The sequence below is a fragment of the Cinclus cinclus genome, chromosome 2 (assembly GCF_963662255.1).
Source record: "Cinclus cinclus chromosome 2, bCinCin1.1, whole genome shotgun sequence".
Taxonomy (NCBI): Eukaryota; Metazoa; Chordata; class Aves; order Passeriformes; family Cinclidae; genus Cinclus; species Cinclus cinclus.
The window spans coordinates 4224080-4247104 of record NC_085047.1 but is presented as its reverse complement, the minus strand read 5'-3'; the positions used below and the strand labels follow the sequence as shown (position 1 = coordinate 4247104).

General features: G+C 37.7%; 1 protein-coding gene across 4 annotated transcripts in view; it reads right to left on the bottom strand.

The window, feature by feature from the left end:
- LOC134058192 (ephrin type-A receptor 6) overlaps positions 1–23025 on the bottom strand; it is a 363450-nt gene that overhangs the window by 64936 nt on the left and 275489 nt on the right. For 3 of the 4 annotated variants that reach the window (XM_062515303.1, XM_062515306.1, XM_062515305.1), the window contains 3 exons: positions 21375–21445; positions 19336–19461; positions 13963–14148 (listed from right to left, as the gene is read on the bottom strand). In XM_062515303.1, coding sequence (XP_062371287.1) covers positions 13963–14148; positions 19336–19461; positions 21375–21445 — 383 coding nt within the window. The remainder of the gene's footprint in view (positions 1–13962; positions 14149–19335; positions 19462–21374; positions 21446–23025) is intronic. The other variant, XM_062515307.1, reaches the window with a different exon arrangement.

The window sequence follows — 23025 nt, the reverse complement described above, 5'->3', positions numbered from 1 at the left end:
TTTTAAAACAAATACTTGAGACATATATACTGCAGTGGTAAGAAATGAAGATGCCTAAGCATTTGATTCACTGTTTCAGCCTTCAGCATTTGTACAGAGAGCTGCAGATACAATTTCAACATGCTCATGTTAGTGCTCGGTGAGTGTCAGCATCAAAGATGGATCTGAAATGACAGCTCTGCACATCGCACTTTAAAGTACAAGGTCAAGATTCCCCCACCTGGCAATAAATCTAAACTGACAATCAGAATAATCTGGGTTTTTTTCCAAGTGCATCAAGTAAACATCTATCCAAAAAGTTAGGCAATGGCAAGTTGTTTTTCCTCACCTTGCAGGTACTTCATATTTGTACTTTTAAGAGACAGAGAGCAGCGTGATCTTTATACACAATGAGAAAAATAAATGGCCTTCAACAGTTGGGATTTTTTTTCCCCACTAATAAAATACAGTGAGGAAAATTTACTTGCAAAACACACATGCACTTGCTGAATTTAAAGTAGCCTAAGAGAGCTTTGAGTTTTTTACTTTTATTTTCAAGCAAGAATTCTAATGCTTCCCCTCAGTCCATCTGTCCTTTCAATTTGTTAATCAGACATGCTGCAGTCTGTGGAAAAGAGAATTAATTTAATTGGTGATCTAGATGCAGTATTTTATATCTGATGGCTAAAGGTAAGTCTTCCCTCTGGACATGCAAGAGAAGTCTTTGGCATTCCTATAAAAGTGTTTCCGAATTCCATGGCTTTCACTTTAAAATATTTGAAGAAGTCATCCTGGACAGACAGTACAAAGAGTAATACACAGAAATTGAATTTTAACATGGAAATTGTCCCATTAACTCCACGATGTCTGGTACTAAAAGGCATCTTAAAACACAAAGGCTAAATAATGAACATATGAAGACTTCCCAAATAGAACATTGCTCCTCTGTTTCAAAATGCAGATTATACCAACCATAAAGTACAGCCACTGAGTCACACACTCTATGTACAGACCTTCAGAAAAGCCAAACAGCTTCAGCTTCACCATGGACATTTTCCTCTATTCAAATGCTGTTAAATGGTAAATAATCCCAGTTTCCTAACAGTCTTACAATAAGTTACTTTGTTATAGAAAGTAATGAAGACAACCCCAAATTTATTTCACTTATTGTACATTTTTATTGTTCATAAAAAAAACAAAAACAAAACCAAAGAGCAGTGAATTCTAGAGCAAGTAAATCTGTGACTACTAAGAAGAGAACTAGAGGGCTAAAATCATTGAGGTTTTATAAGCAGCAAATAACTAAATGAATCTATATAAATAACACTTTTCTCTCACACTCAAAAGTCAGGGTTCAGTTGCTTAAGTGTAAATGGTTTGTGTCATTTCAGATGCTCTAAAAAATCAAAGACATTCCCAACTGAGTGGCAGACATGACATGATCAGCATGAGATTTACACTTTGAAAGTGGCAGCAAGAGGAAAAACAACAGTTGGATATTTAAGAACAGGCACCGAGTGTCATTTTAGGCAACTGAATCCCATCCAGTCTCCTGTCACCTCGGAAATGTCTCTGACTAAGCAGAACTCAGAGTTACAGGAACAAGGTATCATTTAGTCTCTTCTAGAAGTCCACAAACACGTTTTGAAAAGGACAAGGTTGGTAACATTCAGCTCTGACCAGAATTCGTTAACAGACAAACGAGAGATTAGAAGTTCATTCATCTTAACACATGCATGGCTCTAAATTAAAATACAGCCTCAGGATGAACTTCTTTTTCAGCCCCAGGTGTGCTTTTTTCATCATGTGCACAATGTGAAAAGGGTTTGAGATTTGATTATGTGATCTGATATTGGGAAAGTGATAATCACTGCAGATAAAGCAAATTAGTTCTTGTTGAGCCATATCAATCACCACCAGATGGACACAGCTTTGATAAGGGCTTTGGGCATTTACAGTAGTTTAGAACTTACTCAAATATTTAGTTGTTTGCATAAACATTTATGAAATATTTGAATGAATTACACAGAATCACAGAATGGTTGAAAGGGACCCCTGGAGTCAGCTAGTTAACCAGATTTCTTGAGAAATGATGCCATTCTGTCAGTCCACATCACACTCATGCTTCCCACCACTTCTGCTGTTTTCTGCGAAAAATTAACACTTATTTTTGCCATGGGTGCACTCACAGTAATGGGAAGATCTTTGGAGTACAGGAGTCTAAACTGGGAAGAGGAGACAAGAGCATTAAGCCATGACTCCTCAGTGTCCTCAAATACAGTTGCTACTTAGCAGCTTACAGTCACGGATTTACTGGGGAGAATACCCCAACCTCTCCCTGCTCCACAGTTACACACTGTGTCACCTTAAAATGGGAAACCACATTAGTTACAATATTATTTGGAAAACTGTGTTGAAACTGTAGAAATACATGGCAATATTCAGAATAGCTGACAGTTCATGAAGTATCCACCACTTTCTGAGCCGTGTGATACCAGTTTATAAGTCAGTGTAAATTCTTCTGTTTCACAATAATTACAGCTAAGTGCCTGAGCTCAGAGGCAGTGGGGGAGTGCTGAATCAATTAGCCTGCCTTCCACCTTCAGCTGCTGTTCCTGGGGGAGTATCATCCCACAGATTGTGGAATTTGATAGGGAAGTCACTGGTACAGCATCTTAAACTGGCATGGGTTTATTAGGATATTATCCCACTGAGCAGAAGGGCAGGAGAAGGTGGCTGGGCAAAGGAAATCCATATGCTTAGTTCAGCTCCAGAGCACAGACATTAACTCACACCCATTTATTGGCACTGCAGGGTCACAGCATGGCCAGCCAGGAGGAGCAGCCACTGCCCCCAGCCCACATCCCATGGCCTTGAACCAGTGACAAAACTGTGCCCTGTTCCTTGTCATTGCTGGCTTTCCTCATTCATTCAATACTTTCTGCAGATGGAACCGACCTTTTCGTGTGCTGTGTACTTCTGAGCATCTAACAGCTACAAACTCAAAAGCAGCTCTTCAGACACTTAATTTAACAAACTGGAATGACAAATTCTAGAGAGGTCCCAGTTGTCTTCCTCTATTTGTTTTTGCAAGTAACTTCTCTTTACTGGCGCCAGCAAAAGAAGACTTCAGTCTGTTGTTCATTTCCCACAGATTTGGTTTGGAAAAAAAGGAAAAATGCACGGGTGGTGTATTTAATGTAAAACTCCCGATTGCTATTTGTTTCTACATAGTCAGATCTCTTGATGCTTTCCGTGCAGGCATTGTTAAAACCCATCTAAGACAAAGTTCTCAGGAACTCTGCAGATGAAGGCTTTGGGGAAGTGAGGGCTCTAAGGAGCTTTTGCATTCACTTTGGCAGGAAGCAACTGGCTGTTTTTCACTCCAAACTGCATTTTCATGCAGGGTGGGCTGAACATTTAGTTACAAAATACTGGAGGACACAAGGCAGAAAGTTTTTCTGTTTCTCCATAGGGGATTTATCCAATTTTATCACTCAATGCCTGAGAGAAGATGACTGACTTCTGTTATGAGCACTTCCCATGCTAAAATAAAACCTGTTTTTTATTGTTACTGGTGTTTCCTTGGGGAAGTTAGAAGCAGGGTTAGAGCATTTTTTTCCAAAATTATCTGAAATATATCCATTATGGCAACTACTGAAAACCACTTGACTTTTCTCTCACATGATTTTATTGATTTATCCTTCCTAGACCACCAGGAATGGCACATTACTTTATAATCTTTTATGAGGGAACATATGGAAGGGGTTTATAAGGAATGGCTTTATAAAACATTGAGATTATGATGTAAGATTGCAATTTTTAGAGCACTCAAAAGGTTTGACTTGCAAAGGAGAAAAAAAATCAGAAGTAGGGAAAAAAATTATCCCTGATGAATTTGTTGGATCGTGTTTTCAGCACATTTAGAAAACATAATTTTTTTTTTCAGTGCAATAATCTGGAGATTTAGAATACGCTCGTAATTTATTTTAGAGCTTATTTTTTTTTTATGAAAGCAAAGGCTGATATAGTTGTGTGCCTAAATTCTTGCACGAATAATTAATATATCTTAGAAAAATCTAGTTTTCAAGATCACTAAATAGCATTTTTCAATAGACATCACGAAATATTAGAGCACAAGAATTAACCCCTGCTGAAGTCACAGAACACAGAATGGTTGAGGTCGGAAAGGATCTCTGGAGGCCACCACGTCCAAGTGAACCATGTGAGGATTTCCATTACCTTGCAAATAACACAGTGAAACTCCTGAAGGCTAAATTCTGCTCTAGGATACCTAAACCAGTAAAACCAAACCTGCACTGTGCTGTGCAGAGGGAAATTTATACTGTCATGTTCAACAGCAGATTTTCAAAGGGGTGGTCCCACTTTGTTTCCCCAGATTCCACTGGAGTAGTTGACACCATACCCACAAATAATTGTGTCACCCCTCAATGAACTTTCAAGAACTCATAGATTGCTTTGACTGCCTTTTCTAGATTATTTATTTCCATGCTTTCTTGGGTTTACTCTTCAGTTAGATTTTAACTCTGCATTTCATTCAGCTTACTGCTTTGGAAATAATGAAGCATTCCTATCCTTGGTTTCATTTCTGGGGAATAGACCCTTCTGTCCAGCTCTTGGGGAATATATTTTCAAAGTCCTGCTTTTCTATATCAAGTTCCCTATTTTCTGCTCCAGACTTAAATTTACAGGGTCTGTCTGGAAACATGAAGAAGACAAACACTGGGCAGGGCAAAGCTGCTGTTCAGATCTCCATCCCTGATGAGTTTAACCTTGAGATCCTTGTGAAAGACAATGCCTCCCTACAAACCTGCACTCTCATTTCTTGACTGGCAGATGGGAATAAATCCAGAGGTAGGAATATTTACACAGAATGAGACTATTTTAGAAAACCCCAATTATAACAACTTCTGGCTTTACTTACGACTTCTCTGGGACAAAAAGCAAATGCTGAAAGAAGCTTACAGTTCCTAAGGAGGAACTGATGTAAGTTACAGAATATTTGGGGAGAATATTAACATCTAATTTAATTTCCCTTGCTGCTTCTAGACAAACAGGTGATTTTGGGGGGAAAACGAGGGAATTCCTTGAAGAGAGTTCTACAAACATTACAGGCATTTATTTTGTGATGTGTTAAATGTCAACGCACACTGAAGCTCTGGTTGCTGGGAAGATTGGTGTGACAGCATTAATATGATTAAGGCTTTTAGTAGCAATAAGAACTGCTGTGTGGAATTATCTTTGTAGTCTTAATGGAACAGAAATGGAAATACTGAGCTTCTATAGGATAAAACTGTCTGTGCATGCTTAAGCTGTATACTCAATAAGTATTTTTTAGTCCCTGCTAAACTGAAAATAGCTTTGGCACAATGCTAAATAAGAACCTGAAATCTTTGTTTTGATAGGGATGTATGATACCCAGGACACTGCTACAAGCACTGTATGCTGTACATTTGGATTTCATTATCATGCATTCATTATTAGATGAAAATACTTTATAATTTCAGTTTTCATGATAGAAGAAAACAAAGCCTGCAGTATCAGCTGAAGCCCTTGTGATTCATTTTGTAGACATATTTTTTCAGGAAATTACAAATCTCTTAATAATTAGCTGAATTATCTTTTCTTCACCTACTTTTTGCTATTTTGGAATGAAAAATCTAAGCATTCCTATAATTTGGAATTCCTCATCCTTTAAGATGGGAAACTCCCCTGCAAAATGTTGATGGGGTAAATGGGATGATTAAGAAATTCCAGGCCCTTTTAAATTTTCAGCTGCCCATTTTCATGGTATTTCCGTAAAAACAGAGATTTGGTTTGAATTTTGTACTTCATGCTTAGAAATTGCAGTGAAGTTTTAATTTAATGAGCGAATTCACGGGTGACGTCTGAAGATGAATGTGTTCAAGCAGCCTGCTGTGAATTCTTCAGATCTGCAGCTAAAGTTCTGATTTTCTCCTCTTTTAGCCTTGTTACCCTGTTACAGTATGAACCAGGGCTAGGAGACAAACACTCCCCACTTTTAGACAATAATCAGTATCACTGAAAAAGCCTCACTGTGTTAGGTGAAAAAAACCCCCTTGGGGCCGAGTGATTTTCTGTTGAACAAATGAATGGTATAAACTGAGGATTCCTTTTGCTATTTCATATTCATGTCATTCACAATTCACTATGCAGTAATATCAATGAAATTAAGCCCACAGGTTTGATTTCCTTCCTTGTAAAAAACACCAAATGACTTCCTCAAATAGGATGCCAGGATTAGAAGCGGGAAGATCACTGTCATTACCAGAATTGTGACTTGGAAGGAACTCTTTGATTAGAAGTGGATTAAATGCTGGTTTAGATTTACAAATTTGTAAGTTAGACAGAAAATCCTCTTTGCTCAGTGAAGGTGTCCCAGCCCACACCTGGTAAACCAAGATGGGTGGAGGCACATGGACAGGAATTCTGCTTTCTTTTTTGAAAAATGCAAAGGATCAAAGAGAATTAGCTGTGCTTGTTAATTATCTCCTTGTTGACACCAGTGTATTCAGAGGATTTTCTCTGCAGCTCAAAGACCACTTGGTGTTCAGTGAATGCCATGTGGTAAAACCTCTCTCATCTCATCTTCCTTGTGCTGGTTTTGGCAACAGTGACTCTGCCAGGATGGATGTTGGGCAGTACTTGTTTGCTTAGGCCACAGAATCACATTTTTCAATGCTTATAAAGGCATTCATTGAAAATTGGAACTAAATTGCCAGTCTTACCTGGAACACTTGTATGCTGAAGAATGTACTCAGCTACAGCAGAGAGGAAAAAACAGAGAAAGGAAAGAAGGGAGAATCTTTTCCGAAGCAGTTAAATTAATTATTGTCAGTCTAGGGAGATATTAAAAAGCTTCTGTTGTTTCAGGAAGAAAGGCAATAAATTATGTGAATTCCAGCAACAGTATAGTGGTTTGTTACAGATTTTTACTATTATAAAAATTCTGTACTATGCTTCTCTAGATAAAGTACTGAAATGAAGTCATTATCAGCTAAACTTATTTGCTTTCAAATTTTATTCAGCAGAAATTACCTTGTTAAAGTTTAGTTGAAAAATGACAATATTTGCAGATGGGTGTTGTTACGAATCTATTTGAAAATGTCTGACTGAATACATTTGCCTCTGAAAATGTGTTTACAGGATTGTCGTTAATGTTTTGTGCTTATATTTAGAACATACTTAAACTCAATACTCTGTAACTTCACACCATCTATTATGATGTTTTAAAATCATATTATTTTCTTTCCCACATTGCTTCTCTCTTTCAACTGTGTCTCCCTCAACAGCTTTATCACCCTCTCCTGATTTACAAGCACTACGTTTGTCTGAGAAGAAAAGTAACATTTATGAAGGAGTATTTTCTGCAAATGTATTTTCCACCCAGGAGTTTGGAAAGGATCCCAAACAGTTTGCATCAAAGTTATTCATTCTTCTGGAACCTGAACTATGTATGTATTAAAAAATCAGAAAGGTAATTCTAGTCAGTGAAATAGTTTATTTTTCTCATAGCTAACGCTCACATTTCCATAAAATGCAGTATCAGACATTTATATGAGAAAATTACCAGTCCATTTTTCAATTCTTGATATGAATCTGCTTTTAAAGATATCTTAAGCTTGTTGCTTTGCAATAGAAATTTGGATGTGAGCCTCAAAGCTGTAGGAAATATCCCAATGCAAACTTTTGCAGCAGAGGTTTGTATGGAGAGACTAGACCCGGAGGATCCACGGGTAAGAATAAACAAAAATATTAATAAATAATATTAAAACCTAGTAATGGTTGCTATCGAAAAACCACACATATTTGAAGATGAGTAATACAGTTTACATTTAAAACAGTTATTTCCTGCTTGCCAGTGGAAGGTGTAGCAGGATACTCTGCCTGGAATGGGATGGGGTAAAACAACTTGAACACTGCCCTATGTAAGCAGAGTTATCCCCAGTCTTTTCCCATGCTCAATCACATGTACATTTACCCCCGCGTTTTTGCCTCTATGCAAAAGAACAAATGAACACTTATCAAAAGAAATCAACCAAATACAACCTGTGAATTGGGATTATTGATTGCTTTCTATACACTCTTTAACCCCCTCACTCCAGGCTGTCAGCTGCGATTGCCATTGCCATTTATAATTGCTCTCATCGTTGCTTTTATGGTTTTCCTGCATAGGAAACAGATCAGCCACGTTGTGCAGCAAATCTGTCAACACAGTGAAATCTTGTCTCCCCCTGATATTCATTGATTTTCTGGTTGCAGTTGTTAAAAAAGACCCAACCCTTCATATATCTCCTGCACACTCTAAACATCTCGCCCTTAAACTTATTGTACCATATTCTTCTTTACCTTCAGGGTGGAGGAAGAAATTGCATATTGTATTCAGATATTTCAGATGGAAAAGCAGTCATCTGTGGTTAATAACGATGCTAATTATGAAAAATGATGACCACGCATTCCCTTTGAAAGAACAGGAAAAAGAAATAGTCTGGCCATATCTTATCTACAGGACTTTATCTTTTTACAGCTGTTAGTAGGAATCATTTTTGTCACCTATTTTTCTACTAGAACCGCATCTCACGTCAAAGCATCTGAATATCTTTGAAAGTCAGGTCTTGTGTGTCTGAACACAGACATCTGAAGGCAAAGGATCCTGAAGAAAGTGATATCCTGTTTCTCAGCTGTAACCTATGAAAGCAGAATTATGGAATTCAGTTATGTTAGATAGTGTACCCTGGTCAGATTAAGCTGCTGTTAACAAGGTGTTCCTGCTTGACTGGTTGACAATGTGCTCTTTCTTCACTGCTTATCGTCCTGTGAAAGATGCAGCAGCAGAATTGACAGTCATGATGCATGGCTTGCTAACTGCAAAAAGGGAAAAGCAGAACAGAGAATGTCCCTGATTTGAACTGCAGGAAAGCAAAATGGCCCCTTGATTTTTGGAACAAAATTCTCAGAATGTAATGCATGAAAGAGAAATGTAAATTTTCCCAGAGAGTTAAAAGCTACTTTCTCTTAAGTATATGTGATTCAGGAGAACTGAGTATTGATTCTCAACTTTTGCCAGCAACCTTCAACACATGGGTGCATGGTGGTTTGCATCTGTAATTTGAAATGTCCACACAGATGCATGCATGTGTAAAAATAGCTCAGGACTATCAACATTAATTACATTTCTTCCAGTACCAGTCAGGAAGGGTAACCTATTTTGCAAGAAGGCTACAGATACTTTGTGCTGTCTGTGTTATGTGCACAGCTCTAGCTTCCAGCTCTGTACTGTGGATGATACTTGAATAAACTGAGCTCATAAATTTGGCTAACAATGCAGGTGGTGGCTGTGGGTTTTGTGTTAATTTGATGGCCACGCCAATGCTGGATTCAGTAATGTGTTGCAATATTATCTATGAATAAGGATACAAAGGAAAATAAAGGGAATGAGCCAAATTTAAATTTACAGCTCCACTTACTGAACAATTTGTAACACAGCTGACATCCTGCTGTTTTGTCTGTCATTATGTGCACAACTTCAATATTATTTTATCAGAAAAATTCAGCTTTATGCTCAATGCCATGTAAATTCCACTATCTAATATCACACACATATAGTCTCACCACCACAGTGGATTGTCCATAATCAACGTTTAAATTTTGCAGAATCTTCCTTCCTGGGAGTACAATTTCCATGACCAAAGTAAGAATATTGGCAATATAGCCACCAAAGTGGCTCAATCCTTTTGTGTAGCAACAAAATATACAACATTATGTGTATAATAAACACATGTACTACAAAATATGTCACCTTCTGAAATGGATTCTGAACATCATTTAACAGGTGGGAGAAAAGGGCAACATTAAATTCATTACAGTAAAGGCTCTAAGGCCTAAAGCACAATGACTTGGATGAAAAAAGAAGGATTCATTATGTCCTGAATTTTTTGGGGGTGAAAAAAAAACCCAAAAGGGTCAGATATTAAGATCTTCATATAGTAAATTCCAGTGAAAGAGGATCATGCTGCTGCTTTGCCTCCCTCATGGACAAGGTAAGGTGCACTGATTTTAGGGCTTTGGTAGCACTGGATAGGTTTTATACAATAATTTGAAAAGAAACTCAATGATTAAAGCTTTAAACTTGATCTACAAATGTGTGCCTGAAGATTTCACAGCTGCAATACTCTTTACATTTTGAAAGCCATTAAATCAAAACAGTGAGGAGACAATGATGGAGTTGTGTCATTCCAAACCCAGGCTCAGTGTCTGAGGACGTGAGTTTACACAGAACCAGAGGTCTTCATTTATCCTCCTTTTGTGAAGGGAATATTCTGAAAATCCTTCTGGAGAATACAAATGTACATAATGATGTTAAAGAAAATGAATACCTTAAAAAGATTCCTCTTGTACATGTGACAGGTATGAACCCGTCAGTAGTCAAAATTTGGAAATGGAAGCAATTCCTTAGAAATTATTTCTAAGAATTGGAAGCTATTTAGGATAAAGCTGGTGGGACAAGGCAAGAAACAGATTATGAATGTAATAAAGCCCTTGCATGCATTGATATTTTTTATTAGACCAGTATTACATAGTACTGATTAGGTTTTGCTTTAAACTATAGTAATGCGGCCTGATTTTTTTCTGTAGGCATAGTTTTAATTTAATGTATAGACTTTTCATGGAAAGTCTTCAACGTGATGTGGGAATGAAGACACATCTTACTTCTCTAGAGTGCAGCTTTCAGTGTTGGTCACATGTTTGTACTGGAGAAGGAAGTTATTGCTCTTCTACCTGTTTATGAAATAGCAGCAGCTTGGCCACAGACACAAAACTCACATGAGCATGCCCTGACACACCCAAAAGAGCTACCAAAATTATCACTAACCTGGCTTCAAAGGAGACATGGATGTTTTTATGAAGCACCCAAGCATCTATGATAAATTTGTGAGGCAATCAAGCAGTCTTTTATGGCAAACCATGCCAAGAATAGTGGTGCTATAATAAAACCAAACAGGGATAAAGTTTCCCTTGTGAGTTCGGGTCAGCAATATGAGTGGACCCAGATTCTGTGCCACGGTGTGTTTGCCTTGGCCCAGCAAACTGCCCTTGAAATGAACTCCCTGCTAGCAGAAAGCTTGTGCTACAGCAACTGTTCTGCTCTCTGTGATTAGGGACTGCAGCTAGGACAAATGAGAAATGAAGCAATAAGGAAAGGGAATTAAAACTCTGCTTTGGACCTGCTTTTTTGAGCAGGCTTAGTTTGGCATTTCTTTCCTCCTGTACAGTACATATTCCACAGCAATTTTGAAAACAGTATAATTTGAAAGTTAACAGCTGGTAGCACCAGAGAAAAGCTCTCATTTGCAGTGAGCAGGCGAATTTGTTATTGCCCCAGTCAATAGCTATTGACCTGGTACAGCACTTCTGCTTATTACAACCAAATCCTTTTTCTTTTTTGTTCAATAGTCAATGACACCGTAATGGAAGGCACTGCTCACAAACTGATGCAATATCTATCAGCAACAGCTAGAAGTTAATGACTAATGGTTACACAGAGGAAAGCATGTGCTAAGAACAGCAGTACACAACTATTAATCAAATTTACTGCATCTGATGTGCCTTTATAGCTTAGTGGAACTGTAAGGCACACCAGATAAATAGTTTCTGTTGTTAATCTAGGTTTTAGCACACAACACCTTTTATTCATGCTATCATTACATAAATAATTTGGCTAGGACAAAGTTTTGTCTGACTTTTAGAGCACACCTTTCAGTTATATGAAATTCGGATTCTGAAATCCTAGATTTAGTACTTTGGCAAGGCAACTGCTCTTCTCCAAGCTGAAGTCATGTTATTCTCTAAATACCCCAGATGGGGCAGCATAAATGCAAAGCAACACCCTAAAGACAAAATGGGAAGAGCAGAGTTCATGTGTCCATGGCTCTGCCTGCCTTCAGGTTCCTTCCCTGTAGGAAAGCAATGCTGCTTTGGGGACAACCCTGCCCTCCAGGGTTTATGGAACTTGCATTTTCTGTGCCTGGGGGTCAACTTTGCTCATAATTCACACAGACTCTTTCCATTCTATAATCATGGTTGTACAATTGTTTTTAATCCTGTGTGACACCAAAATATTCTCTAAGTTCCACTACTTATTTTATATCTGAAGGATGAGCATTTTTAGACAACAGTGTGACTATAACAGTATCACCCACTATTTTTATATTACCTTCAAACAAACATTACAAAACATTAATGAAGTTTGTTAACTCCTTGGTGAAAACCAGAACTGCTAGTGATGACTTCTTGGCTTACAGTTCTCTATAATCTTTCCTGTAGAACACCAACAAATATTGGAGCACTGATTAATCTGTTTTTCTCTTTTCTGAATGCCACCTTGATTTCTCTCTAGACTGATGATGAGGCATTACAGAAAGAAAACTTACGAATGTGGTAAAGACTAAACAATCATGTCATGGCCAAGGACATTATTACACTTTAGTCCCTATGCACCATTTAACTGGATTTGAACAATTCTCCTAAAACAGAATGTTTTGCCTTTTTCAGAAGCCACACGCCCTACAATAGCCACCATGTGGATCCTTATCAGACCTGTGATACTGATTCATAAACCACCCCTGGTGGTAAAGACTGGTGGAATTTAATTGCTCACATGCTCAGTGTGAAGCAAGGAGCTAAATTCACTTTAAGTTCCTACATATTTACATCTCTGGACGAGATCCCCAGTGCTGCTCAGCCAGCATTATCTTGTGTTCCCGTTTGATGTCACAGAGCTGTCACTGACAGGAGAGCAGTGCAGACTAAGCTGTGTCTTTCCTGCAGTGCAATGGGTTTTGTTAGTCTACCAACCAAACACACCTCAATAACAATAAATTTATCCTTGCAGTACTGTGTAGGAAAGATAAATATCATCCTCATTTAGAACCACAGAGAGACGGATTTGAAAATGGTCAGGTCATTCCACAAACCTACTGAAATTCCATTCCAACAACACAAGTTCAGGAGCAAAACTTTCCTTTGTTCTTAGCTTTCCAAACTTAGCTTTGGATGTTGTAATGAGGTGAAAACAGGAAACATTCATAAAATATTTATTGTGTTTACTGTGATGGTAAGAGAACACTCTTGGATTATACACATGCTTTCCTTTAAAAGAAAAATGTTAAGTTCTACAAATTAGCAAACATGGCTTAGTTGAGACAATAATTAATTTTGAAAAGAATATACCATAAGCTTTTTAATTCATTACTGAAAAAATTGTCACTGAGGAAATTTCATGCATGATAATTAGACTTCTTAATAGTTAAGGGACAACTAGATATTTCAGCTTTTCAGAAAAGTACATAACTCCACTAAACCTGCTGGATTTCAGAGGCAAGGGATCTCTCTTGGCAACTGCAACAGCTATAAGGAGTAAAGCATTTCAAAGATTATTTTGGAATTTTAGTCAGTCACTTGCAGTATACAACAAGCTGCAGAGAGTTTACTTTTTATTCCTTCAAAATAGCAAATTAATCTCCTCTGCTACCAAAATAAGTAGATCTCAATCAAATAATAATGAGCACTTTTGCAAAAATAAGATATTTTACAAGATGGTTTCATTGTCAGCTCAGCTGCATTTATGGTTTTCTCCACTTGCCCATGAGCAAGCTCTCCATTCTATTTCACAAGCAGCTGTAAAGACTTCTCTTGAGTCAAGGTAATTGTTATTAAAAAATAAAAATGAAACATTTCAAACTGTAAACAAACAGGCTATGCATTTCCTATTATGGTCCCAAACTTCCCAGTATTGACTGTCAATGATTTGGAAGAGATCTGAGAACCATAACCCATACTGAATGAGGAAATAATGCTTAAATTCAACACCAAATGATACAGAATGGTGTCTTAATGGGAGAGCCAGCATAAAACTATTAAGGAAAGGTATTGGTGACTTACTTTTTGTAACAACTCCTTCAAGGCGAATGATATTTGGGTGATCAAACTGTCCCATGATACTCGCCTCCCTCAGGAAATCTCTCCTCTGCCTGTCCATATAGCCACCCTTTAGAGTTTTAATAGCAACAGGGATCTCTCTCTTTCCTGGTGTCTTCAGACGTCCACTGCATACTTCTCCAAACTCCCCTTAAATAGACAAAATATCTGTTAAGTAACTCACAAGTGCCTGTGCAGAAACATATTCAAGGAACTCACACATCCCATAGAAGTGGACAAAGAAACAACTAATTGAATATTCAAAATTTATGAGCAGTCGTCACATCTCAGAAAATCAAAATATTCAGCAATACTTCACAAGAGATTATCACCTTTCCTCTGTGCCACAGAAGAGATCATGAGACCTTGTACTGTGCCTGCAAAAGCCAAACCTTCAGCCTGCCCCACTGTGGCTCATCTTGCTTTCCTTTGAGACTGAACACTGGTATCAATATATTTGGGACATATAACTGAGGAAGTAATGTAATGACACTTGGATTTTTATTCCACTGACAACAAAATACCTATGTAAAGTATCTGTTGATGGAAATATTTATCACTAGGGGTGAAATGCACTAAGACCTGTGTGTTAAGAAACGTCCTGAGACTATCAGAACACTTGACTATCCTTCAGCTACAGAAAGCATTTAAGAAGTACTTTATGCTGTTATGGCCTAGAAAAACACTTGCACGTGGTTTACTTAAATGGACTTCCACACCTACTTGAAATTAATTACGTATTTCCCTGTTCAGATAGACAAAGGCCAACAGTCCCAGAAAATCTGGAGCTGTGCAGTGAGAGCAATCTCAAAACTTTCCCCTGATGTTTGCCTGTGCGTGTAGGGCCTGGGAGGGATGTGTGTCTCCCTGCACTTTCCTTACACATTTACTAATTCAGTTTCTATGGAAATCACAACTTTCCTCTGATCTTGAAGTCACCCAGAAGTTATTTAGAACCCCTACCAAACATGCTCTTGGATGACTGCAGGTCAATTTTCAATGGGTCATAATTCCGTAAAAGAAAAACAGTGTTCACAGAAATATTTCAAAGCATTTTTCAGTGCAGGTTGCTTTCACAGCAGATCTAAATTTTTTACCCCAGTCATTTTGGAATCAGAACTGCTAAAAACCAAAAAGCAAGTAATGAACAGATATGTATTTAATTGGGGATTTAACACTCCTGTCTGTATTAGTTTTCCCTAAACTTTAAGGACAAAAGTTAACAAAATAAAGGAACTCTATTCTGCAACAGTGCACCTTCAGCTATGAAGCACACTAGAAGAGAGGTACCTTAAAGGCACAACCTTCACTTCAGAAAATTATAACTCTCTGATGTTACAGGATTAGAATGGATATTGTCGCAAGACTTTTCTTTTATTAGGTTCTGTTGCTTCCACTAAAACAAAGCTAAGTTTTATTAGTCAATGAGATCCAGGAAGAGTGAGATTAAAAGAACAATTTAATAGATTGTCTTTCACTTCAATGACAGAGGCATCATCAAGTGCAGGAGTACAATTAACACACGCTGAACATAACCTCTGAATAAATTAGCAGCTTCCTAAACAGCTAAAAAAAATCAAGTGGTCCCAGGTCTTCTCTGTAGAGTTCCTCCCACCAATTTATTTCTACTTAATTAAAAAAATAAATTAAAGATGTGTGTAAATATAGGATATGTGGCAATACATGTCTTTAGAGTAATGCTCTGGGATCTTTTGACAAAAGGGGAAGTTGTGTGAGGATTTTCCTATATGATTTTGCCCCCTTCAGCTTTAGAAGGCTCTCCTTAAAAGTTTGCTTGCTCTGAAAAAGCAGAAGATAATTTGGACTTGTAAAGTCCTCCCATAAAAGAAAGTAATGAAACCTGAATATTTTGCAGGAGACATGGTCTATCAATCCTGTATTCTGTGACATGTTCAGCAGGACCAGAACACTTCTCTCAGGCCATGACCTTATTGCATCTTGCTGGTTTTAAAGCTTAAATGCCTAAAATGAGGAAAAATTCCAATTTCTTTCTCTTGATGAAGCAGTGAAAAGCACTAGAGCCTTAATTTCCTGATTTTTAAAGAAATTTTGTGGTCAATAAAGCTGTAGAATTGCAAAATCTCATTTTAAGACTAATTTGGAAAGGATAGGTTATAGAATAAACTATTTTGCTATTACAAGATTATACACGAATACTACAGCTTCAGAATTTCATAAATAATGGCATTCATCCCTCAGGGACTGTAAAACGCTGTTACAAATGGCTTTAAAATGAATTAAACTGAAGGAGGCAGCTGAACAACTTGCAATTCCAAGACTTACTATCTGTACATCATCCAAAGCAGGGGAAAGAACCCCAGTTCCTTTCACCTTTTTTTGGATGCATGATTTGGAAAGTCAGAAAGAAACTTCCCTCCCCTTGGATATTTGGATTGATAAACTGGTGAACATAAAGACTTCTAGCAGGTTTTCTGTGACATGATGTCAAACTTGAGATCACCAGCTCACAGAAAAGACAGTTCCTACATTCAGAAACTGAAGGTGTGTAATACTTTCTGCTTCTGTTTTAGACTAGATGGAGGTCAATGGTATAAATTTAAAGCATTGAATTATTTACACTGAGAGTTTGACAAGATTTCATCCCAGAGTAGCTTTTCTACACTTCTGTTCAGATAAAGAATTCTCAATGTTTTTAAAGTCAAAGGGGAAGAGGTTCAACCAAAAGGGTTTTAAAAATCTAAGAATCTCATTCTCACTGCTCAAGTTTGAAGATAAACAGGATAAATGTTGACCCTGCAGCAGCTGAGGTTCATGACTGCATGTGTAATAAGTTGAAGCTAAGAGCCAGATGTCAATGAAGTCAACATTCTTCTTTTCTCCAGGGAAAGGGCTGATCACAACTAGAGAAAAAGACAGAGTCCATTGTCTGTTCAGTTTTAATAAAATGGAAATAATCTCTGGTTTAATGACATAAATCTCATCCATTTTACCATACATTATACAAAAAGGAGCTAATGGAGCAGTCTAGAAATTTAATCAGTGCAAGCCACACCTTTCTGCATTCAGCAGTGTATCTGTGATATTGGAAGTGAAACAGGAGTAGTCAGTCACTTTAAAGTCTGATGTGCAGCCTGGTATTGCTGCATGGGATCAGAACAAATGTCTTACAGCACAGACAGTGGCTGCTGGTAGAACTGAAAGGTCACAGCACCAAATGCAGCTCAACTCCCTTCCCCATTTCAGTCTTTACACCTGTGGGAGAACTGTCAGGAGATTTAGACCATGCAAAGAATATTGTCTGCTCTGGGAAAAACTGAAGAGTTGGTCTCTTCCTTGAGTTTCAACATCTTAACAAAGAAAAGAGGAGGACAATTGTAAATTTTAAGACAGACTTGACGAAGTACCTCTGGGAATTAATTCCTTGAAGAGGTGCTGAACCCTTAAATCAAATAGCAAGAAGAGATGGGGCAGAAGAAAGTGTATGGGTGAGACAGAATTACCAAATACTTTAAAGTATAACTTGGGTACAGAGTTAGGTTAGAGTTAAGCTGAAAAAAGAAACTAACTAAAAATACTTGCCTTGAGTGTCATAGCCACCAGAACTGCAAGTAGTGAATTATCAAGAACCTTTGGACATGATTTTTTTCCATGGCAAAAACTAACTGGAAACAGCTTTCAGGAGAAGAACAATTTAAAAAATGTCATGACCAGAAACGCTAGAAATTTTTTTTTCCAAGTATTGGTGATTTTATGCTTTGGCAGTTTCAAAATGAAATCTTTTGGTTCTTGAATGGAAATAATTTTTGTTTGAAAAATTAAAGTTACAGAAATGAAAAATGAGAATTATTACCCAAAATAAAATGTTAAAACAGAACAAATTTAAGAGTGCATCTGTTCATTGACTTGTTAAAAGATATTAATGTTTCATTTTGGAGAAGATGTTGATTTTTGGTTTCATCTAGGTGAAAATTGCACACATCTTTTAAAGGTATTTCTCTTGTGATAGGAAATCCATTTTATATTCAATTGAAATGTGTAACACAGAATTAGAGAGAATGCACAGAAATCTTTAGGGCTGCCGAGAATTATACTGATATGTTATGTCCTTGAGCAGCTACAGAAGAACTGTGTGGGAATTTGTACTCTCCCTGCCTCAGCCTTGGTATTTAACCTGCATCTTGTATGCATGGAAATGGGTTTAAATTTCATCTGCAAGTCCTGTTTGGTGAGTATTTTTTAAGTTGACAAATTAGCCATGTAATTTTAGAAAATAAAAACACTTCAATGAATACAAGAAAATGGAGAGAGAAGCTGAGAGAAGAGTTTTCATAAATGAATTAAAATGAGATTAAAGACACAATTTTAATCCGAACTAAAACTAATAATCCTTGTCTGCTGTATTCAACTGAACTCAGCAGTTGCACAGATGTGGAATGTAGCTCAGTCTGCTTTATAATCTAAGACATCAATACCTATAGTGTGTCTTAAGAAAAGGAAGAAATAGAAGAAAGCAAACTGCATGTTTTCTGCAGAGGTCAGCCCTCTGGGGGCTCTCCCAAGATCATGATTCCAGAGGTGCACAGCTCCAGCTACACATGATGTGGCCTAAGCAATTGGGTAATCTGCAGTACTCCAGCACTATGGGCTACAATGTGGAACAGAATTTTCTCTTTTACTTTCAGGTTGATACTTTCTCTCTCCTGTCTGCTACCAGACCTGGTTTTATTTCTGTAGGATTATTGCACAACATTTTCTAGTGCATAAAACACTTCTGAGCAACACTGGAGATATTTTTTCCATGGTTATCAGTGTAGTAACATATTAAATGAGGGGTTTAAACTAAAAAATACCCTTTCTTTCTAGAGTGACTAAGATATATGAAACAAATATAAAAAAGAAGGATTACAGGGCATCATCTTTCATACTGTCTACATCTTATCAAAAGATCATCTTTTCCCTCTCTGCCAGTGATCCTTCTCCAGACAGAAAAGCTTACCCCAAGCCAGGCCCTCCTTTTCCTCCCTCATACTCCTCCAGTTTTCAATTTGAGAATAATTTCTTTTTCTCAGTCTTCTATATTCAGAACTTATATCCCCATAGATAGAGATTCTGATCTAATTTCACCCTCAGTAACTGAGAATACAAGACAATAACTATGGCACATGTTGAGCGACACAGTGTTTTGAACACATCTGGGAAAAAAAACAAAACAAAATGATAATAGTAAAAGAAACCCAAGAAGCCAGGCAAAAAATCACTCCTATGCAAAAAACTGATAATGAATTAATTTCCTAATGCTTATGAAAAGCACTATTGCCATGCCTGAAGATTTTTTTACAGTAGGTATAATTTTACCTGCCCCAATGACTCTTTCTATACGAATTCTTGAAGGATCAATCTCCTTGGCAAACTCATGGACAGCAAGAGATGGGTCTTCATATGTGTCTGGATCTATGTAGGTTTTGAGTCCTGGGAAAGGTACTGCAAGAAAGAGAGAATAATAGGAATCAGGAACTCCTTGCCATTCACACACTGCAGCAATAGTTTTCTTTTTTTTAATATTTTTTTCTGACTAGACAATTGACAGGACTGAAAATGATATATTACATATTCCATGTTTAAAATTTAAGAATGCAACAGAAGAGCTGGTCACTTGAAAAACAGTCTGCAGAGACACCAAGTGAGGGCTTAATGATAATGAAAAGCACGGCCTCAAAAAAACAGTGATTATTGCCAAAGCAGTTCATCTTCCCCTTTGCTGCTCCTTGGGCAATTGAAGCAATCTGTACTTTACTTTGAAAACAGTTGTTTCTAGTTCACTCCTTTCATTTAGGAGTGGATAGCTGAACATCCTGTTTTGCCAAACAGGTAAAATCTCTGAGTTCCTTTTCTCTAAGGATGAGTCCTGGCGGGCTGTGTTGCTTTGTTCTCTTCTGATCAGCTGGAACAGACAGAGAGCCAGGTGCAAGATGACAACAAAAATATCCAAAGCCATTTTCAAGATAATTTCTGTCTGTTTCCTTGGAGATGGCCATGGCAGTAGTGGGTTGGTGCCAGATTGCTTTGGCAGGCTCCAACAAGCTGTGATTTTCTGGCATGGCTGATATCCCTTGTGTTCCTGAGTACAGCATGTTCAAGAACTTGTGTTGCTTCTTCTGGAATATGTGGATGGGAAATCTTTTAGGCTGCTGCCATATCATGATTAAGTTCTGGAAAACTTTCAATCCATTATCAGACGTTGATGCAAATAATCCATCAATTAATCAGGATAAAAAGGAGGCATCTGCAGCTGGGTCCAGAGAAGCCTTTTGAAAAGAATGAAGCATTTCTCAGCCTTCTTTCTCCTGTCAGTTAATAGCTGAGTCTAGAACAGTAATTCCTCTTTACTCTTGGTTCTGTGGAGCACATATACGAGTAGAGACTTGCCCCCTCCAGTGTGATGCTGAGATCACTACAGATGAATAGGAAGGTTCTGAGATGAAGCTTTGTGTCAACATGAAATACAGTCATCATTTACCTGGCCTGAGATAGACTGAGTGAGGCTTTTTTCAAATTCAGTCACAGTCACAGAGACATATATCAAACTCTCCAGGAAGAGGGTTTTTGTCTTCTTCTATTTCTGGCCATGTTTGGAAACAAATGACAAAAACATCTTTCTAGGCAGTATACTTTATGGGCAAATGTGCCTTTTTCCTTGACAGAAAGAGACACTCGGCTCGATATAGTGGTGTCATCTGAAAAAAGTATTTGACTTCTGGTAACTTCTGTGTTGATCATAGCATTTCCAGAGATGTTATCAAAATGATGAAAGAATAAAATCTGATACCCTTTGTGTAATACCCTTTGAATAATAAATAAAAAAAAATAAATTGCTACTCTAACAGAGAACAGTAAGGCAACTAATTTAATGTAGGTAGCTAAACTAAGCTGTATAAACTAATTACTGCCCATGAGAGATCACCAGGATTTTCTCTCACTGTACTGATCAGTGAGCAGGAACATGAGGGAAGACAACCCATTCCACTTCTTATTTCTTGGGTGGCTGGAAGTGTAGATCCCTAAATCCAAAGAGAACTAGATACAAATAAGTCACGCAGTCACCAAGAGAGGAATTTTGAGGCAGAAATTCAGCACCCAGAACAACTGAGAATTCAAAGAAATACACATGAAAACCTGCTAAATATAATTAGCTGCATACCAAAAAACCCTTTAATAACTAGAACAGATGTAGAGAAAAGGCAAACAAAAATAAAGACTGACTTTTGATGATGCAGACAATAAGGAATTACTCAAATAATCAGATTAAAACATCAAGGGCAAAAGTTGTTCAGGAAACAGTGGACGTTCTTCATTTAAAACATGATAGAGATATTATATAGTTTTGAACTACTTACAGTGTCCATTTTGCAAATGAGCCCTTCTTTTCTCCTCAGATTTCATTTTGGCCTTTATGTACCACTGGCATCTTTCAAGAAAAACAAGAGAGGTTTTAAATAAAATACCTGCCATGAATAAAACAGATGCTCACCAAGTTTTATCTGCAATTTTATGAAAGCCAAATTCTTTGCATTTGCAATATATATTTACTGATGAATCCAAAGAGGGAAATATGCATGATATACAAATAGATTATACACAAAGAAAAACAGATCATGGTTGAATGATTTATCATGATAATGATTATCTGAGTTTAAGTTTGATGTAATACTTTTTTTTTCTTAAGTTTGACTCCTCCAAAGCATGATTTAATTATTAATTAAATAAATTATTCCTTTCCTTAATTCCTGTTTGTGTACATATAGGCCTGTGATAATTAAACCTTATCCCATTAGCTTTCATATACAGTGGGTAAAATACCCTCACTTTTTCTTCAAAATAGAATTATAATGACTTCACCATGTTCCATGAAAAAAGAAAGTATTTTTTCACATCTGGATACCTTTTTTTCTCTGTTGCTGAGTGGCTCTGAGCAGTCTGAGCTGCTGAACACTGCCTACCTGCAGGTCTGATAATGCTGATTTGGGGGGGGTCACCTGGCAGGACCAAGTGCTTCAGTCAAGAAAAAAACAAAGTATTTGCTCTTGGTCTTAAAGCTCTTTCTCAACCACTGAACAGCCTAAAAATTCCTATTCAGAGGGAAATGTTCTGGTTTAAGGGGTAGCAAAGGGTTGTTGAGGCTCCGATGGCTGTGGAGAACAGCAGTGCCTGTGGACGTGTGCTCTGGAGTACAGACATGCAGTTCCAAGACCAGCTTGAAAAAAAAATGACTGTCCTCTGTGACCATGAACAGCATTATGAAATTAAATAAAAATAATTACAGTCAGTATATCAGAGATCTTTGAGGAACAGGTGAACACACCCAGCTCATTTGAATAGCTTGTTTAAACTGCTGAAAAACTGTAGGAACAGTCACAAGTTCATTCATTGCTACACAGGTGATGATGAAGAAATTAAAGGCAGAAACTCTTGTGGAGAGAATGCAAACCAGTGGATTCCCAGACTCTGTGGAAACTTTGAGATTGAACACCATATGCTGGGACTGCCTAAGGATGCCAGTATCATTTTTAGGACCTGAATGGTCTGTAGGGTGCCACCTGTCCAGAGCCCTAAATACAAGTTCTTACACTCCAAGAGCTTCCCCAAGGGAACAGTCAAAGAAACAAGATTTTCACCTCACCCAACCTTCCTAAACATCCACGTGGCCCCAAAGTTTGACTACAGAAGCCAGTGATCAATCACCAGCAGAGTCTCCTCATTCTCTGCTCATGTTGGCTGCAGAGCAATTGGAGATAAGACTAAATCAGACTGAGCTTTAACATCCCATTTCCTGAAACTGAGCCAAGACCCCAGTCCTGTGTCTAGAAGTCTCTGTTGCTTTCATATTCCTATCTGCAAGTGTCAGCCGTGCTTCCTGCTTGCTCCTGGTGGATAATCACCCAGCAAAGTGCAGAGGCAGGTGCTCATTTAAACCTCTCCACTCTGAATAGGCTCATCAGCAGCTCTGAGACTCCACAGCTCATCAAACTGTTCATTCTAAACAGTGAA